Source organism: Meleagris gallopavo, chromosome 1 (genome assembly GCF_905368555.1).
Source record: "Meleagris gallopavo chromosome 1, MGAL_WU_HG_1.1, whole genome shotgun sequence".
Lineage (NCBI taxonomy): Eukaryota > Metazoa > Chordata > Aves > Galliformes > Phasianidae > Meleagris > Meleagris gallopavo.
The window spans coordinates 116,876,560-116,895,572 of NC_139404.1; the positions used below are offsets into that span (position 1 = coordinate 116,876,560).

The 19,013-nt window shown below is 38.1% G+C and overlaps 1 protein-coding gene across 1 annotated transcript in view; it reads right to left on the reverse strand.

Annotated features, from left to right (window-relative positions):
* Nucleotides 1-6,945: 6,945 nt before the first annotated feature.
* Nucleotides 6,946-19,013, reverse strand: part of PHEX (phosphate regulating endopeptidase X-linked) — a 98,993-nt gene continuing 86,925 nt past the window's right edge. The window contains exons 18-22 of the mRNA XM_085210819.1: nucleotides 18,864-18,994; nucleotides 16,164-16,229; nucleotides 15,959-16,063; nucleotides 14,298-14,374; nucleotides 6,946-10,777 (exon numbers count right to left, since the gene is read on the reverse strand). Coding sequence (XP_085066945.1) covers nucleotides 10,675-10,777; nucleotides 14,298-14,374; nucleotides 15,959-16,063; nucleotides 16,164-16,229; nucleotides 18,864-18,994 — 482 coding nt within the window. The 3' untranslated portion in view covers nucleotides 6,946-10,674. The remainder of the gene's footprint in view (nucleotides 10,778-14,297; nucleotides 14,375-15,958; nucleotides 16,064-16,163; nucleotides 16,230-18,863; nucleotides 18,995-19,013) is intronic.

Below are 19,013 nucleotides of genomic sequence, written 5' to 3' on the forward strand. Positions count from 1 at the left end.
GACATCAGAGAGAGAAAGAAAATTAATTGTTCTGTTTTGTTACTATGCATCTGAAATCCTTTTCCAAACACTGAATATTAGTTTGTGGTTTTTGTCTCACAGTGCACATTAACTATCAATTGAATTTTAACATTCTGGCAGCACATTATATCTATTTGCACTTGGAAAACTTTTGTGTTTATTTTCCCCATGGGGCATTCAGATAAGCACTTTATTAATTAAGCTGCCCGGAATCGTATCCAGATGATTGGGAGTGCTACCACTTCTGTCAAGTGTGAGACATCATTGTTTAGAAAGATGAAAGACAGCTCTGGGAAAAAAATAATCCGTGATTGAGCACGCACTCAGGGAACAGTGCTCTGTGTCCTTCAAGTTCTTGCTCCCTAGAGCCTTCTTAGGAGAATCTTTGTGCAAACAGTAAAGGTTATATTCCCAGTTTGTCCTTAAAGTGAAAACTGCTGATGTTTCTAACATGCAAATGTAAACAAACAAACATACAACAGCAACAACAACAACAACAAACAACAGGAGAAGATAAAATGTGTTCCTAATTTTTTCTTTGCAGATTCTGACTTGCTGCCAGGCATGAGCCTTCATATTACATGTGAAGAGTTGTAGCTCACAGAGGTTTCAACAAGTTTGTGTCTTTGCTGTGAGAAATTTGTTACATTTCCTCATAAAATACATCAGGTATGAAACTGGAATGAAGGGAAAAGAGTGAATATCAAAGAAGGTGCTGCATGGACACCTGCCTGTTTTTCAAGTGATTTTCTGGCCTGAGGCTGACACTACAAAGCAAAGAGAAGAATTGGTAGCAGCTGTGTTGCCAAAATTATCTCCTGTTCCCTTTGATGCAAATGTTTTAGCCCTTTTTAACTTTTTGCAGTGATGCATAAGGGAGGAGTTCCAATTTCACTTCATTTTCCCCTAAAAGAAAGCACACGCTTAGTCACACATTTACATTTGCTACTTGCTGAATAAATGTCCAAAACAAACCTGCCTTCTCCTTTGACCCCTGCCTTCAAGCAAATTGCCCTTTCCCTGGTAGAGAGCTGGGGCAACAAGTTTCTTCCAGCTTTATTCTAACTTAAAATGTCAAAATAGTACATCACTTTAAATTTTCCATCTATGTCTCATGTGTTGCAATATTGTTCACCATCCTATTCTGAGATTGTATAGCTGTTATCTTCATATCCTACATGGTGAATATTTTATTAGCATTTTGCTGAGAATCAGCTTTCTGTTTCTCATTGAATATGATATTTTGGCCAATGTCCTCCTGCTTGAAGGTTGTCTAACCATGTTACTGAAGGTCTGGGAGCTCTGTCTGGCAAATGAAGAAATTAATATCAGAGGCTGATTTTAGAACTTCCTGTATTTTTCATGAATATTTTGTCTCAGATCCCATCTGAGATCAGCTTTCTTAACACTTCCTCCCTTTTTCTATCTTGCAAGAACAGCTTTTAAGCCCTTACTTTTAAACATGCACGAACTCTATCAAAGATTAACCTCTCTGTTTTATCATACTTAAAATCATACTGCTTGTGTCTCATCTTGACATGGAGAGCTCTTCCAGTTCCTTAGCATCTATTCTTAGTAAATTCCTTCATGAGTTAAAATATCAGATATTTTGAAACCAGCTGTTTTCAGAACCAAATATTCCTTCCAAATTGTTGTATTTGGTGGTGGCATCTATACTCCGCAGAAACAGAAACAAGGAAATCTTGGGCGTTCTTCAGCTGTCCTTTGAACTCTTGGGAAATTCAATGATTATAAAGAGTCATTAAGAGTTTCTCTTGTATCATTTGTGTCCTATCGCACTGTACTCTTGACACCAAGTATATTTCTCACTCATTCGCTTCTAGAGAAGGGTCTGGGCAGGGACCTGCCATATTCATTGTCTGAATTCCAACTGATCTGGTTTTGTATCCTGAGCTGCTGTTGATACAACACTTAAGTCCAACAGATAGATCTGGAAGTGTCTTAAAATAAGTTTTCCATTGCAGACATCAATCTTAGATCATCCATGTAATTAGCCCTTATCTTTATGTGTGAAATTTTCACTCTTTAGCCCATACATGACATCCCTGTTACACTCCTTCTGTCTTGCCAGCTGGTTAGTATTTTAGGTGCTTTCTAAGTGCTGTATCTGCCAGTAACCTGACAGTGGTACTGGGGTTAGTAAAAGACCAACACTATGTGTGCAGCACTTATGCTTGCATAATCTTGCCTCTCCCCAAATTGAACATTCTTGCATTTCCAGTGCTTTTGTGGCACTGTGAAAACGTCAGTAAAATTGCAGACATTCATCTACTAAAAGTTGGGATCGGAAAAGTTTGAACACTGGGGGAGGGCTAAAAGAACACCCAATTTTCTGAAAAGACCTAGCTCCAAGTCTTTTGTGCAGAAATGTTAATCTCTGTAGAAAAAAAAAAAAAAAATCTGATTTTTCAAAGGCACACAATTTCATAAATAAAATGATTCCTCAATGGATAAGGGAAGGAACAACCAAAACTAATCTTTGGTTCATTGATTTTAAGCCCATGAGGGACCATTGTGATTATCAAGTCTGAACATCTGAATAAAGCAGGTCAAAGAATTTACCACATTAATTCCAAAATTAAAACCATACTTTGTAGCTGAAAAGAACAAGTTCTCAGACTCAGGAAGCAGGAGGGGAGAGATCTCTTCTGCAGAGAACAAACCTACTCACTTCCAGCTGAACACATGCAATGCTGGGGAGCAGGAAATAAATTAGAGAGCCATTATTACTGGCAGAGAAGACTCAGCTAAACCTTGAATCATCTAACACAGAGCAGAGTAAAAACAATAATGGAGTGTAGAGCTCAAGGTCAATAATCATAGGCTCCCATGCTCATTCCCTTGCTGTGTGTGCATAGCCCCGCTCAACATGGTGGCACTGGAGGGTGGCTTTGCAGCAGGGACAGTAAGCAAACAGAGAGCAAGACAAGAACATCAGACACTGAAATTTAGGGGAAGACTACAGCAGAGCAGCTAATCCCACTTGAAAGGATGAGCTTCTGTCCAATTACAGTATTTTCCAATTCACTGGGAAATCCATTACACTTACGGCAATCAGATGGGTGCAGCCATGGCAATCTTGAAAGTGTCTAGGGTATCTTTGATTAGATGATATAGTGGGCAAAAAGCCTGAAATTACTTCTCTAGCAAAAGTCCAGCGTGGATATATTTTTAATTAAAATGAATTAATATGGCAGTTCTGTATGGAAAAATCGCATGAAAAGGAGAAAATAAAATTGAATAATATGAGAGAGAGAAAGCACCACTTTGTTTTCTCTTCTGGCACATTGTGACCACACTGTTTTAAAAATCCCTACAAGTTGATTAAAATCCTCTAAAGAAATAAAACAGCTGCACAGATCTCCAAAATCACACTCTTCTGTACTGTGTCTGCGTTGTCTTCTTTTCAACAGCTTTGTTTTCAAATTATTCTTTTCTCTTCATTGCCTCTGAAAGCCTATTACTGGATTTATTAAAACAAAGCCGAATAAGCATGCTGAATACAGACACTGATTGCCTCAACACATGTTGTTCTTGCAAAGAGCACTTTGCTAGCAGATCTAAACTGCCGACTGTTGATGAACTGAAGGCAGAACAAAGAAAAAACCCAGCTGAACTAATGAAAGAGTTCACTAAACAAAGGCTCCATATTTTGCCCTTCCATCACATGCTGCAGCCCTAAAACAGTAATTATCAGGCTGTAGTCAGACCATGAGATTTCACTTCAGTCCAGACTGGGATGCAAAACATTCCTTTACTGGCACCTGGTATGAGATGGAGGGGAGGGAAGGAACACTCTTGAACTCTAGCTACTGGTTATGTGGCACACCACTGCTTGCACTAGTGCTTGCTCCAGAGCTCCTGTGAACCAAGGTGTGCCAAGAAGCTGGGATTATTTAGCCTGGAGAAGAGGAGGCTCAGGGGTGACTTTATTGCTCTCTACAACTGCCTGAAAGGAGGTTGTACAGAGGTGATTGTCAGCCTCTTCTCCCACATAACAGTGATAGGATGAGAGGGGATGGAGTCAAGCTGCATCAGAGGAAGTTCAGGTTGGAAAAATTTCTTCTCAGAAAGAGTGGTGAGGTAGTGGCACAGGCTGCCCAGGGAGGTGGTGGAGTCACCATCCCTGGAAGTGATCAAGAAATGTATATGTGGCACTGAGGGACATGATTAGTGGGCATGATGTGGATGGGTTGGTGGTTGGACAAGAGAATCTTAGTGGTCTCTTCCAACATTAATGATTCTATGAAGCTACATGTGATTTAACCTGTCTCTGATGCCTCTTGCTCAGCCCTTCTGCACTGCTCTTCCCTCAGTGGGCGCTTTTTTCCCCTTGGGGTGGGTTTTGTTCCCCTTGGTGGGGCCACCTACACAATCTGGCCATCCCTCCTTCTCCTCACCTCAGACAAGGGAAGGAAACACCCACAGGCAGAGGCAGCTTATGGATGTCCGTGCAAGATTTGGGTGCTGTCATTGCTGGCTTGCCCTAAGGCAGGAGGATGGCTCTGGTTTTCTCCTTTTTGATTTTCTCGATGTTTCATGTTATGGGAGTAACAGAGAAACCCCCAAGTGTCTGCAATAGTGGCAAACAGTCTGGGCAGGCAGCCTGGGAGGATGTGGGTTAGGTGTGGAGGCAGGGAAAGCGTGGTCCCTGAACTCAGTGCTACATCCAAGATGTTTGAAAGATACTGCCTAGTAGGGTGGTAAAGCTGGGACGTCTATCATTCTCACCAAGGCATTATATTTCTTGGGTCAGTTTTGAAGATGCATTCTGTAAGGGGGAGTGTTTGCTTCATATTGGTGGGATATGTTTTCTTCTTGCCCTGGCCTAATGACTTTCGAGTATTTGCTTTAGCTCTCTTCAGGTATGTTCCTACATGTAGTAAATGAGGTTAACATTAGCTAATGCCTTTGGAAAACATTCAGTGGACTATGGAGGAAGGCTCGTGTGTAAGACACCAGATATTTTAACCTCAGTCAGACTTTTTGTTTAAACATGGAGGCCACAAAACCTCAATGCCATATATAAGCTTACACTTAGATCGATAGGACATATTGTATTTTAGTGGTTCGTAGAGCCTGATTTATGAAAGAATTAAATGAAAATGTAGTACCTGCAAGATAAGGGTAAACAGAGTCAGTTCTATGGTGAAACAGGCAGCCTTATTTTAGAAAAAATCCCAAAGACTAGATGTTTTTTCCTAACAAGAAGAAAATACGTGTTCCAAATAGTTTTAAATCTCTTAAGTCTGTGTATTTTTGTACAGAGGGAGTAAAACTCTGGCCCCACCAGTGCTAATGACAAATCACCCAATGAAGTCAGTGGGGTCAAAGTGTTACCCTGAGACTCTATTTATTTAAAAATAATTAATATTTCTGACATTTTTATATATACTTACATAACATAGACTTACAGACTTCCGCTGCCGTGCCTATATATATTATCTTTTATAGCAGTGCCCTTGTACTAATGTGCTGTAAAATCTTTTAATGCTATATGCAGAAAAGATTTTCTAGTTTCTCTTTCCTCCTATTCAGAGGTCACACCACATGTTGTTCTTCACTCTCTCATGTAGTAGACCAAGCTGCTTGCCCCAGCATCCATTTGCAAACACCAGTGGGGCTCTGATGCTCCATTTTTTCTCCCAGCAAGAATGATCTGGCAAGTCTGTGAACCATTTCCCAGGCCTGCTGGGTCAATTTCTTGCTCTACAAGAGCAATGTTTTAATTGCACTCTGTGACATATATTTAATTTATTTTCCATAATCATCATATATAAATATATAAGAAGGAAGGCTTTTTAGGGGGGAGGGGCGAATAGATTTGTTGGGGTTTCTTTTGCTGGTTTTATTTAAATATTTTCCCAGTAGGAAGGCATGACATTTTCTTTATTCAGATCTCTGTACCAACATGTCTGCTACTCATATTTCAGAACAGGAGCATATAATGGCCATGCAAAACAATCAACACTGCCATTGCTCAAAGATATACCAATATCTTGAGTAAATTTTGTGGTGAAAAAAGGCTTAAAATCCCCTTTGAAGTCTTTCCCTGAGCTTTGTTAAACATCAGTTCATCAATTCAATGAGAAGAAATAGATGTGATAAATTTTTTAGATATGTTCTTGAAAATCTCCACCTGAGTTCACACCTACAGGTAACATATGCATCTGTGTATTTTTCTGACCCTGTACATAAAGCTCTTTCAGCTGTTGTGCTTATAGATGATTAAAATTATATCATTATATCTGTTTCTTTGATCACAAATTAATGTAACACATTATCTTGATTCGCAGTAACTTCCAGCTTTGATGTTTTATTTAATAAAACATGGCACTGTGTTGGAGAATCCCCAGGGATTTTTTAATTTCTTTTCTATTTTTTTAAATATATATTACATTTTAAATGGGATTAAATTGTCTGATTAGTGAGGCAGGATCTTGCTGTAGCAGATAAACCCTGAATTCCTCAGGGCAATCTGCATCCATTGTTAAAGAATCTTTCCAAGACACTCAGCAAACTACGTGGAAGTTGATCAAAATATCTCCATCACACTGAGACTGGTTTCACACTTACACCCAGGCGTTGCTCTGCTCATTCATCTTCCCCCATGCAAACATTTACTTTTAACAAACAGAAGTTCACAAGGCTGCAAAGCCATTCCTTTGGTCCACCTGGAAAGAGATGTCACTGATCTGCACTTCAGACTCACACACATCTGTAGTTTCCGCACCATCCAGCTCCCACCCGTTGCCGCTCATCCTACATTCATTTTAATTGCCTCTGGCAAATTGTTGGGGCAAGTGGAACTTAATAAACTGCCTGAAGATGTCTGGAAGTCTCTTTGAAGGAAAAGGCAATTCTTATGCTGTCAAGCAATAATGGTAGCCTTGAGAACCTGGGGCCATGTCATTATGCTCCTTATTATATTTTATAAAGACTATATATTAGAAGTAACATTGTAAAGTTGAGCAGTGACAGTCCAAGCAGCTTTTGTCATACTGAATGCATGGGAAAATTCTTCTTCACTTTGTTTTTTATTGGCTAACACAACTGTCTTTTAAAGAGTCAGTCAACTTATTATGCAAGAAGAAAAGCTAGGAGTAGAGTCATCAGCAAAATAAAAATCCAGATTAAAAAATCATAAACACAAAAGACCTTTTAACTCACTTTCTGCCTCAAGTCGTTAAGTTCTTAGTATTTATTTGGAGACAGATAAATATATCACATTGCTGCAAGACAGACTTCTATGCATAGAATTTATTGAATAATAAGAAAAAGTTATACATAAAGTCAACTGATTATTTTATAAATAATTCAAACATTTAGTGTTATGATAGCATTCCTACTTAAAGAATGCTGAAGTTCCCCTGCACAAGGCACGAGACAGAGCTTTATAATGCAGCTGAGTTTTTTGGTCCTTCAACATCAAGTCCTAGGATGGACATCTTACCTAATCAGTTCACACAGGGGAGTAGCACAGCTGCCTTTTTGAAGAGCTACCCATGTGTAAAGCTATGCTTTCACAACAGAATCAGTGGAAATAACTCACAGTGTATAAGGTGATGATATAGCTTTTTTAGGGTTGGACCAAAAATAAAGTTTTGCATATTTTCAGGATCAAAATAAAGGAACATGAGAGAGGAGTAGGTGTTGTTTCATTATGTCTACACAGTAGAGAAAAACTCTTCAAATTCACATAGGTAAAAATACTTTTTTAATAGCATCTTTCTCCTCCTGACCACTGGTAGATATGAAGACAATTGAGCCAATAGAAAGAACATTTTGCAATATGCTCAAGGGGAAATAAGGGTTGAAATAATTACTGGCAATTTAAAAAAATATCAATTTAAAAGCTCTAGGAGAAGAACATACAGGAAGAACCTGTTTGCATAGATGCATTAGGTAAACTTGAAGGCAGTACAGCAAGGCATTGCTAGCACAGATCCAGGAGGCACAATGTGAAAACAAAGCAGGGCCAAGGAATCTGTTAAAATAGAGGCAATGAGAAGAGCCCTCAGAAATCATCACCATGTTCTAGCTACCTGTCTTTGGGGACCAAGTTTTATAAATGTGTTTATTTACCTTCTGCTTTGCTTCCCAACTGTCACCTAGATAGCTGATTTCCTTGTAAACTAATCAGCTCTTTGGCTGGAGGTAACAGTTGGACAGAGGAGGTGGAACTGGCTTTCCACATGCTGCCATGGGCAAGACTGAAGCCCAAACACGAATCCACAGCAAGGATTCCCCAGACTTGTGTGCTACTGATGAATGTGGATGCTGGGAGCGAAGTCTCTTCATTTTCCAGGCAGCACATAGGCCTCTGCTGAACTTCCAAAAGCTAGGCTCAAAATCTGGCCATGCTCACTCTTCCCTCCTTCTAGGGCCTTGTCCCTGAGCCCTTCAGCTCCCTGCTATGTCCGCAGCATAGAGCCCATCTCTCTGCTCACTGTAAGAGCTGCGTGCCTGCCCGTGTAACGATGATGTGGTTTCTGAATGTTTCTTATGCTGTTGTATCGATATCACAGTTCAAAAGTCTTTGGTATTATTAAACATGAAAGGTTTGAGCCTAGCAATACGAAGTGAGGGTGACATTTAAGATCGCAAACATTTTAGAAGAAATCACTATCCAGTATAGAGTAATAACCCCATAAACCACAAAACTACAAGACCTTTCCCACTGGAAAATAGCCATGAGAGAGAAGCTCTTTCAAATGGATCTCTGACCCGAGAGATAAAATTAGAAAACTCCAAGCTGACTGTTGTGAAACCATTTTTGCCTAGACCAGTAATTTAGGAAGTTAAAATAAGTATTTGAGCATCTGTCCTGAGTTTTTTGAGGACAATGACCATACTGGTACTAACTTTAATGGGGCCTGGATTTTACTCCTGAACTTTGTGCTGTTGATCCAAAGCTGTCAGCATCAAGTAGCGTCAGTGCTCGTATGAGGGCAGGAATGAATTCAGGACAGCATTCAATTTGCTAAGGAACTTTCCAATTAGTAGGTAAACAACATTACTTTTCTCAAGAGCCATGCCTGCTTGTTTGAGGAAAGTTCGTATGAAAACACGAACATCTAAATAGTTTTTGTGAAAAATACCACCAGGAAAAAATTGATAGTGTCAGCTCAAATGACAAACCATAATCCGTGGAACTCAGGACTGACTTGAAGGAAGATGTGCATTTGCTCTTAAGAAAAAAATTGACTTTTTTTCAGGGGAAAATTAAAAGAAGAAAATCCCATCTCCACCGAACATAGTGATTTTATTCTAAAAAGTGGCAAAAATGGCTTGAGTTTAGGAATCTCAACTTCCTCCACTCTGAAAGGTAGTTTGAGGATATATCTCCTTTCCTAAAGTAGCTTTCCATGATATCTCCCTTCTTTATAAAGAGTTGGAAGGAACAAACTCAATTTGCAAAAACTGAGCTACAATTGAACCTTCATCCACCTAGACGATTAGGAAATATTTGACAAATCCTTGTAAAAAAGTTTATCTCATTAATATTTTTATACCAATATAATAGTACTTAAACAAATTAATAGAAGAATTTATATAATTTTATATATATATATATGTATAGTAATTAAATCATCCTGAAGAAACCCTCTCTCCATTTGAAATGATTTCACAATCCAAAAGTGAATTAACGCACAAGGTATAAATAAATACCAATTAAAAATGTGTATTTCTGTTGAGGAAGAAAGGACTATTTTGATATTCTTCTCTTTTAAGTAATAGTTGTGTTCAAATTTTTCTGCTACAAAATATGTTTGCTTACTCATTTCTTTTATGTAAATATTTTAGTAATCAGGTGAAAAATTCAAATGTCTTGTGTATATTCTGTATTTAAAAGTCATCAGCTTCTAGAATGGCTTTTTGACCCAGATAGGTCAAATGCTGTTGGCACCTTTTTTCAGTCACACGTTCTTCTTTCCTCAAAACTACAGGTTACCCTACCCTGTCCAGAATACAGTTCTCGTATTCCTCTGTAAGATGCAGACACTAAGACACCCTAAAATTTAAGCTCTTTCAGGCTTAAAAATAAATGTAGGCAAAGCCATCATCGACACAAGGCAAATTCACCTCTTGGGGGAAAAATAAATGCTTACACTGTAAATAGGGATAAGTGCTGTAATATTTCTGGGCATCATGGTGCTGGGAAATCCCTCTGCTGGGCTCTTACATCATGCAACACCGTTTATGGAGTGCTAGGCAGTGACAGTTTAAGTTATGAAACTACTGTGTCATGCAGCAAATCAGAGCTGGCTTTATAGCAAGTCTCATTAATTTCTTCATCCAGAAATTCTATATGGGAGCATTCTGCATAGCCACCCTGCAGAGCAATAGATTGAAACTGGATTTTAGCATTTACCTCTTGCTCAAATATAAATCAGGAATTGGACTCGGTAATTTATCCATCAACAGCAATATAACTGCAGAGAAACAGGAGGAGTTTCATGGATAAAAGGAGTGTCCATGTAGTTCATCTGCATGGATGAGGAAGATGCATTTGAAGTAACACCTCTCCAGACTGCAGAGTGTTCTTCTGAAACTCTCACAGTGAGCTTGAGCTCAGGCACAGCAGTTCACATTACAGACCCTTGCAGACAGAAGATCCAGAAGGGACGCCTACCACAGCCGGCAAGATTCTGCCCCTCGGTTCATACTCGTATTTACCGGGCAGTTGAAAGCCTTACGGAACTCTTCAAAGTTGCTCATGGCTCCGATAACTCTGCAAAGAAAAAAAATGGTTGACAGGCAGGCTATCTGACCTTAAACGTTTGTAGGTATTTCAACACGCTCACTTTAGGTTGAATTTTCAGGCTTCCCATGTCATTTCTCCAGAAATAAAAAATAGACGTTTGGGAGAATTGCCAGATAAAGTTAACATAAAACAATCTTGTTTCATTCTGTGCTTTGAGAAGTATCTTATTTTGCTGGAATGTCAACCAAAAACAATTGCAAATTGTGGATACTATGTCATTTAGAGAATTTTCCAATGGGACTGTTGGCAAGAAAGGTGGGAGATCAGTGGTAGCCTTGTGTGATGGAACCCTTCTTCCAGCACCTGCCAAACTGCTGCACCCACAATACAGAGCATGTGAACACACACGATGGGTGTGCTGGAACTACTTCAGTTTGGTGCACGCCATCCAGGTTCACATAAAAGTCCCTTGACCACAACACACACACAAACCATCTCCTTGGAATTTTATAGCATGAAGCTGGGGTGGTAGAGCACCTCATCCTTGGGCATCTCAGTTCCTCTGATATTCTGGAAATTCATTTTCTGAGGCTTCTGTCCTGACTGGGTCCCAAGCTCTCTTGCTTCCATCCCAAAATGGCATGTTGCTGAAAGAGCAGTGCTTCTTCACCTCACACAAGCCAAACAGTGTGCCTGCATTGCAGATCGACACTTTCAGGTACAAGGGAAGTGCTTTTTCTTTGTATGCAGTCATCCTTGGCTCCTTCTTCCACATCTGTTTTATTTCATGCTGTCAGAAATGATTGTTTTACCATTACTAGATTGGGATTGTATTGTTTGCTGATTTTTTTTTTTTTTTTTTTGCATGCTTTTAAGCACCTTGGAATTTACTAATCTTAAATTTGAAATGGTATGAAAGTAAACAGCATCCTGAGCTAAAAGCAGAAAAGTATCTACTGAGATATTAATTGTATGCATTTCTCCACTCCTTGTTATTCAGTGGGAAGGCATTTTTCTCCATTGTGGACAATCAGCTTCTCAGGATAGCTCAGCATGGTAGAAAACATTCTTATTACATTGATTAGACTTTCTGTGGGTATGAAAATTTGCAGTCAGCTGGTGCAAAATATCTAAAGGTCAGTTTTGTAGGGAGAATTACAAAATGTGTTTGGAGGAACAGCTTTACCATAAAAAATCATCACAAATACATATTCAGGGACTGCAAAAGCAAGAGCTTCTTATCCATGCTATTTAACCTGGTGGGTATTATTCCAAGAACACTGTGGACTTCACTTTGAAACTTGAGTTCAAAACAAGTTAAGTAAAGGCTAATACTGAAAATCTGCCAAATAAAAATATATAAAACCAGATTCTTGTTAGCAAAACATCTTTATGTGCCCATAAATGCACATGGTTTGACATTGCCACACATTAGTCATGGAATCAGAAGTGGGCTGTCTGGATTTCATTCCACTGAACTGCAGCAGACACCTTCCCCCGAAAGGATCACCACAGGCTTCCTTGACTGCCAACAGAAAGGCTCAGTTGCAGAGCTTTTTTTTAATTTTCAAAATGGTGAGATATAGCTTCCAAACGCCCATTCTTTTTGGAGCATGAAGAGAAGTGGGGATGACTAGCTCAGATGTCGAAGATACATATTATTTATTTCTATCTTCTTACATGATTACATTTTATAATTATTTGCAAGGATTGTTTGGGCTTTTTGGGATAGCAAGAATTGTCAATGTGGAAAGACGCCGTACTGCTATTGTAGTCACACTGGTCTTATGACACAAATGAAGGAACTTAGGGCAAGCGGATAATATTAGCCCAGTTGATATAATTTGGAAGAAGAGACAAGCACCAAGGTTTCTCTGTGTCTGAAACGGAAGTCTGAGTATCTCACATAAAAAACTAAGAGATAGATTTGTCTATACTTTCTGACTCAAAATTCATCTGATCATCTCTGTAATTTTCTTCCATAACTTGATTCCTTCAGCTAAATATGAGTTTTTCCTCATGAATGCCTTATCCTCAGGCTCCCCTGTATATTTTATGATTTGTACCATCTCATGGGAATGTAGCTACGTGATGATTCAGTATATACTGAAAAGGTAAAGTAAATCTGAGGTCTCTAAAAGCCAAGAAATAGTTATTTTACCAAAAGTTGATAGTGTAGGAATTATAGAAAATATTACTCTGTAGGCTGAAAATCAAGTGGATATTTCAGTCCTCACTGATGTGAAGCATTTTTCAATTGTTAAAAGACATGCAGATCTGTACATCACATTCGTTTTACCTTAACTAGAGTGGCAAGTATTACAAAGGTGCAATAGTGCAAATGCGAAGTAAAGAAGTCTACCAAGACCAAGAACTGTCATCTGCAGTGCTAGCTTATATAAAATTACTGTTAACAAGTTTATAGTTTCATTATTTCTTAACTCACTCCTGTTGACAAGGACCCCAAGATATGCTACATATACAGTGTTTATATCTCCAACTTAGATGCGACTGTGCCTAGGGAATATATTAGACGACCTGTCCCTTTCAGTCTGTGAAGCAACCTCACAGTTCCCGTGTGAAGGCAGTGTGAAAGCAGTTGCTATTTTTCTTTTACCAAGAGAGAACTGGGGCAAAGGATGCTCATATCTCAGCTCCTTTTTTTGTCAGTAGAAAATGGTAGGAATTCCCAGAAAGCAACTAATCCACTGTACTGGAGATGCTTTCACTATATATCAGCATGTGGAATTAACATCTTTCCCCCAAATGAAGAAGTAACATAGCCACATGACTGAGGGCAAAGACACAGTTCGTAGTTAAGTAAATGCAACTGGCATTAATCTTAGCAGAAACAACTTGTTATTGGTTATGCAAACTGTGGAGATGCAGAGAAATAAACTAGCTTCATAACTCTTAGTTAGTCTTTAAGCCTTCATCCTTTTGCAGCCTCTTCTTGATGTTCAATGATCATGAGAGCCTGTTGAAGACGCCATGGGCAAAGATGCTGACAAGCTGTTGAGCTGGATAACTGCAGCTCTTTCAAGAATTGTGTCTCTTGAAGGCCAACTGAAGAGCTAAACTTAGTCCTGAGCTAAACCTACAGGGCATGTTTTGCTTTGCATTTCTACCTGTTTATTATCAATATAATTCAAGGCACTCTCTTTAAAACTTTTACTCAACTCAGACAGATTAAATCAAGCATCTTCCTAATATTCATTGTCTTCTGATCTAGAATTGCATAGGAAAAGGAAAGCGATTGAAAAGACATTTCATATATTCAGATCTTGATTACAGAATGACAATGACACAAGGATCAGAGATTATTCTGGTTCAAATTCTATAGAAGGTAGATGCAAGCCTCTCATTTTTACAGAACATTTGTAATAGCAGAATATAAGCTAATAAAAACACTTGACTTTCAGTCTAGACCAAAAGCACAGTGATTTTGTTTGCTCTTAAACTCCTCTTAACATGCTAAATTTCTGCATTTGTGTGCTGCAGTGGTTGATTCTGTATATATACTGAGTGAATACATTATTTGCACAACCTGAACATAGGAGGGCTGTGAGCTCCAATATATATTTGTTCTCTTGCAGACTCTGATCTGAAGGAGTTGCATCTTACCTAATAAAAGATAAAAAGAAGAAATAGGCATATTATTTGGGGTAAATTTGTAAGTAAAGCAGAATGTAACGTCAGTTTTAAGTATTTTTGTTACTTACAGAATGTGCAAAATGGAAAGACATCACTAACTCTTATTTTTGTTTCACCTTTTCTTTGCTCTCCTGATGTATTCTCCTGTTTTTGAAATCCCTTAATGGATCCAGTCTCCACCTGCTGTTATTTTCCACCCACTCATTCCCACCATCTAGCCATATGCACTTTACCATTTCTCTGTTTTTGAGATACTCTTAATTGCAGTTTGCTTTTCAGCTTTTCAGATACGGGAGCATCTCACATTTTAATAATTAGCAATTTTTTTGTTTCAAAGCCATGTAATGCATAAAGGTGCATGTAATGATGCTTTTCATCTCTAGAATTGCATCTGCATTACCTGACATTTGTCCCTTATTCAAATGGTGGTTTCTTTTCAAATGACTTTTTCTTCAACTTTCTATCAGTGGCCACCACTTCACAGTTCCTAATAGAATATTTGGCGCAAAGGTAACTGGCCACTAAGCAAGGTAAAGAAACTATTAGCACAGCTGAATGATCCCTCTTATGCTTTTATGCATTGAAAAATTCAATTTACCTTACCTAAGTCTCCACTGCTGAATGCTTACCACCAACAAAATCCTTTAAGCCATACCAACCATGGGATATATGATATATATATATGGGATATATGAACTTCAATATAAAATACCCAAATGCAGTTCTTTTATCAGTTAATACCATCCAACCTAAGTGGTCATAGACCTGTATGTACACTGCTACATCGACTCTTGACATAGGAGAAGTGGTTTTCAGCTGGGTTTTCAGCTGAGTTAAAGACTGACACTGGTTGCATTGAGTCTTGTTTCTTAATTTCAGACGATTCATTCATTTTGGTGGTTAGAGCAGTTTTTTAGCTTAGCTTTTACTCCTCATACAAGGTGTTGATCCAAATCTTTTAAACAAATAAATCACTTCTGATTCTCTCCTTTGTTCTACTCATTTTCTTAAAAACACATCCTCTATCAAAGTTATACCATTGTGCATTTAGCATATAGCAAACAAAGATGTGGAAAAAAAAATACCATGAAGACTTTCCACACTTCTGCTTAGTTTCACTGAACAACATGTTCAGTAATAAATGGTGGTAGTACACTTGCACCAGGAATTTGTGTTGGATAAACTACTGGTGGAAAGCAGTAATAAAATGCTGCATATTATAAGCACTAGAAAAGCAGGATGCTAATATCAAAAGACGTTAAAGAGACAGTATGTGTAAAATAATCTTTGCAGTGCATGGGAGGAGCAAGAAGGAAGAGAACTGCGATGAGAAAAAACTGTACAAAGCAGAAGAAAAACTTAAGCAGTTCTGACACAATGCATAGACAGAGGAGTAAGAAGAGAGAAAAGAAATAATAAACTTGTGAAAATAATTCTCTACCTATACCCTTAAAATTCAGGGTCTGATTTGTATAGATTGTTGAAGCAAAGCAGTCTGTGCTGTACATTATGCACATCTATAGATGGGTTCTTAAACACATTTGTACTACTCACATGGGCATAACTCAGAAAGAAAAGCTGGTTGTGTGTGAAGTCAAGGCCTGGCAGTAAAGGTTCCTCTTCTCCTCCTCTCTTTTCTCTAATCCATCTCCTGTATGCCTGATAAGAAAGTGATGTACTAAGTGCCTTTCAGTGACATGAGTATAACTTTCTCTGTTCTTTTCAAATAATGTGTTCCAGATATTTTTCATGTACTTACTCTGAAAGCCTCTCGCAAACCTCCATTATCTGCAATGTTTTCTGCCAAGGTCCTCTTGCCATTCACCTAGCAGAATGAAAAGACATCCATCATTTGACCTTTTTCTGAACTTCCTTCTTGATCAACTTCAAGAGACAGAATAAAAAATAAAGGAAGGCAGGAACAACTTCAGACAGTTTCAAGCACCATATCTCGAGTTAAGAAAACTGGTTTTAAATGTGAATACTGTCAGTAGATAATTCTTTGAGAAGAGTTATCCTGGCTCAGGGCCTAGATCTCTGCACCACAAAATGTAGGAGATGCAGACAAAAGTGCTGTTCCTGGTCTTTGATCTGAGCATCAATTAATTTACCCCAAAGTCTGTTTTTCTCTGGTTATGCATGAGATCTAGTAGCCCCTTTCTTAAACTTTTATTTAAGAGGTTATGTTTGTTTCTTTACATAAATTTTATATACTACTGAGATGCTAAAATAACTTTTAAGTCATAACATAAAATAGCATAATTAAAAATAGCTGTCAGAGACTGAATTGAAATTGATAGTATTTTTGGTGCTCTAAAAATATCTGTGAGGGAGATTCATCCTGCTTTCCCCATTATTCATTCCAAGAGCAAAAGTAATGGAAACAAGAATATATTCTGAGTATCTGAACTTTCTGAAAAAGTCAGTCTCCTGGTATTAGAAAATGCAATAACATCACGAAGAGCTCCTCATTTCTGCAAGGGCAGCATTACCTCTGATCACCCAGCAATGGGAAATGGAAGCAGAAGTGGAAAGTGCAGCTCCTTTCCTACCTGTTGTCCATCCATCCAGAAGGTTGGAGTGGAGATGGGAGAGAGACAATGAGGAGAAAAGACACCAGGGAATATGCAAACATATCAATTGTCTTTTTTTTTTTTCTTTTTCTTTTTCCAGCCTACATCCTTGTACATTTTTCTTTCAGTGATCTTGTGAAGTAGACTGATTTAGAGCATAAGATGAGAGCAATCCTGCAGCGGTATGTGAGCCAAAGGTCATTTTAATAAGTGGAAGAAGTCTTTCTGTTGATCTCAGGCAGCTCCGGATCAGGTATCTGAGACTACTGTGTATAGACAGTTCATGACAGAGCTCAGGGACCAAGATAAGTTTTTTATTTAATCAGATGACTTTATGTCATTACTGCACTCTGAAGCTATTTCTATATCCAGTTTTTCTTTCATTACTCCTCTTTTCTGGAGACATTTTTATTGTAAACTGAATGAGAAGGAGGAAGAGTAAATAGGTTTCTTGATTTATGTAAAATATTTATACAGAAGTAAAAAAAACCTGCAGAATATATGAATATTGATGTAAATAACTGGCAGAAAAAAAAGCCCTTTGCGTGCATACCTCTTCATTCAGAATCTATGAAGCACAGCAGAAAATATCAAGATTTTTTTTTCTGCCCTCTAAAACATGCTATAGGTTATTTCACAGGAATAGGAGAAAAAAGCCTTACAGACAATGAGGCTGTGGGTAACAGAATCTCTCTGTAAGCCCATCCACCAGCTTCCAAGGTGGTGGTGCAAAAAATTCAGCTATACACCAAGAGGTACCTGTAGAAAGTAAAGCTGACGGCTGAGCCAATGACAGGAGCGTTATAGTGACTCATTTTCTCTGGGAAGATTTGGATGACCTCTAAGTGATATTTTTGTATTGATAGTTCTTTTCCTATTGATATTAAGGAACAAGCCTGAGAATTTTTATTTGCAAGTTACCTTACATGAGGTATTTCAACTCTCAGTTGATGGACTTCAAATTGGACTACAGTATGGTCTCATTGCCTCTGAGACTAATACAAACAGCCTGGGGAAAGTATTAAAAATATTGTTAAGCATCCAGTGCAACATCTCAGTTCTTGAAAGGCAAATAATTTATTGTATTTATGCTTCTGGAATGTAAGTAGAGGTGATGATATTGAGTATAGGGGTGAAAATGTGTTTTATCCTGAAAATTAAGATTAAAATCATGCCCCAGGCAACATTACTGGAATTCTAGCTATTGATTTCAAAAGGCCTAGAATTTATCCTGTTTATCCATCATCTGGGGCACTTACATAAGTTGCTTGTTTTCAGAGAAGCCTATATCTCTGACAGATACAAATGAAACAAAAACAATTTCCTTGCACTTTCTTTCTCAATCATTTTCTGTGAGTTTCTGCTATAGTGCTCCCTACATTTGGGTCTGTGTGCACACATGAAAGAAACTGTAAGAGATGAATGTGAAATAAAGTAGGGTTTATGTAACTTCTTCTAAAGCCGTAATTAATAACAAGAATTTCTAAAGGAGTATATAATACATGCTATTATATTCCTCTTTCTAGAAAGAGTGGCTGCTCAGTTTTCATTACTGATCTCATCTTCAGAAGTCAATCAGCATGCTCACAGAAATTAGACCAGCCCTGCCGAGTGGCTTCATCCTTTTGCCTCTGTTTCCCAATATGATGTGATAGGGAAAAACTCTTTAGCCCTGTCACCAGTGTAAGGGTACCGGTATTTGACTGGGCTAATCAAATCTGACAGACAATTTTGATCACAGTGATTCACTTTAGAAAATGATTTGTTGTGAGAAATGAAGGCAGTAGCCAAATATCTCAATATGTTTGGATTTATGAACAGATAGCTTAAGAAAAAAAAATAAAATAAAATAAACCGGTGCTTTCAATCACTGGTGTTTTACATACATGTAAGTTAGCTTTCTTCCAGTAGTAATTGTTGTATTGATTAATCATGCATTTTGTTTTCTCTTTAAATTTTTCTTCAGAGCCAGTTGTCCACCAAGGGTCTAAGTTTCCATTTTTGTCATATTTCCGACCTTCAAAATAAAGAAAGAA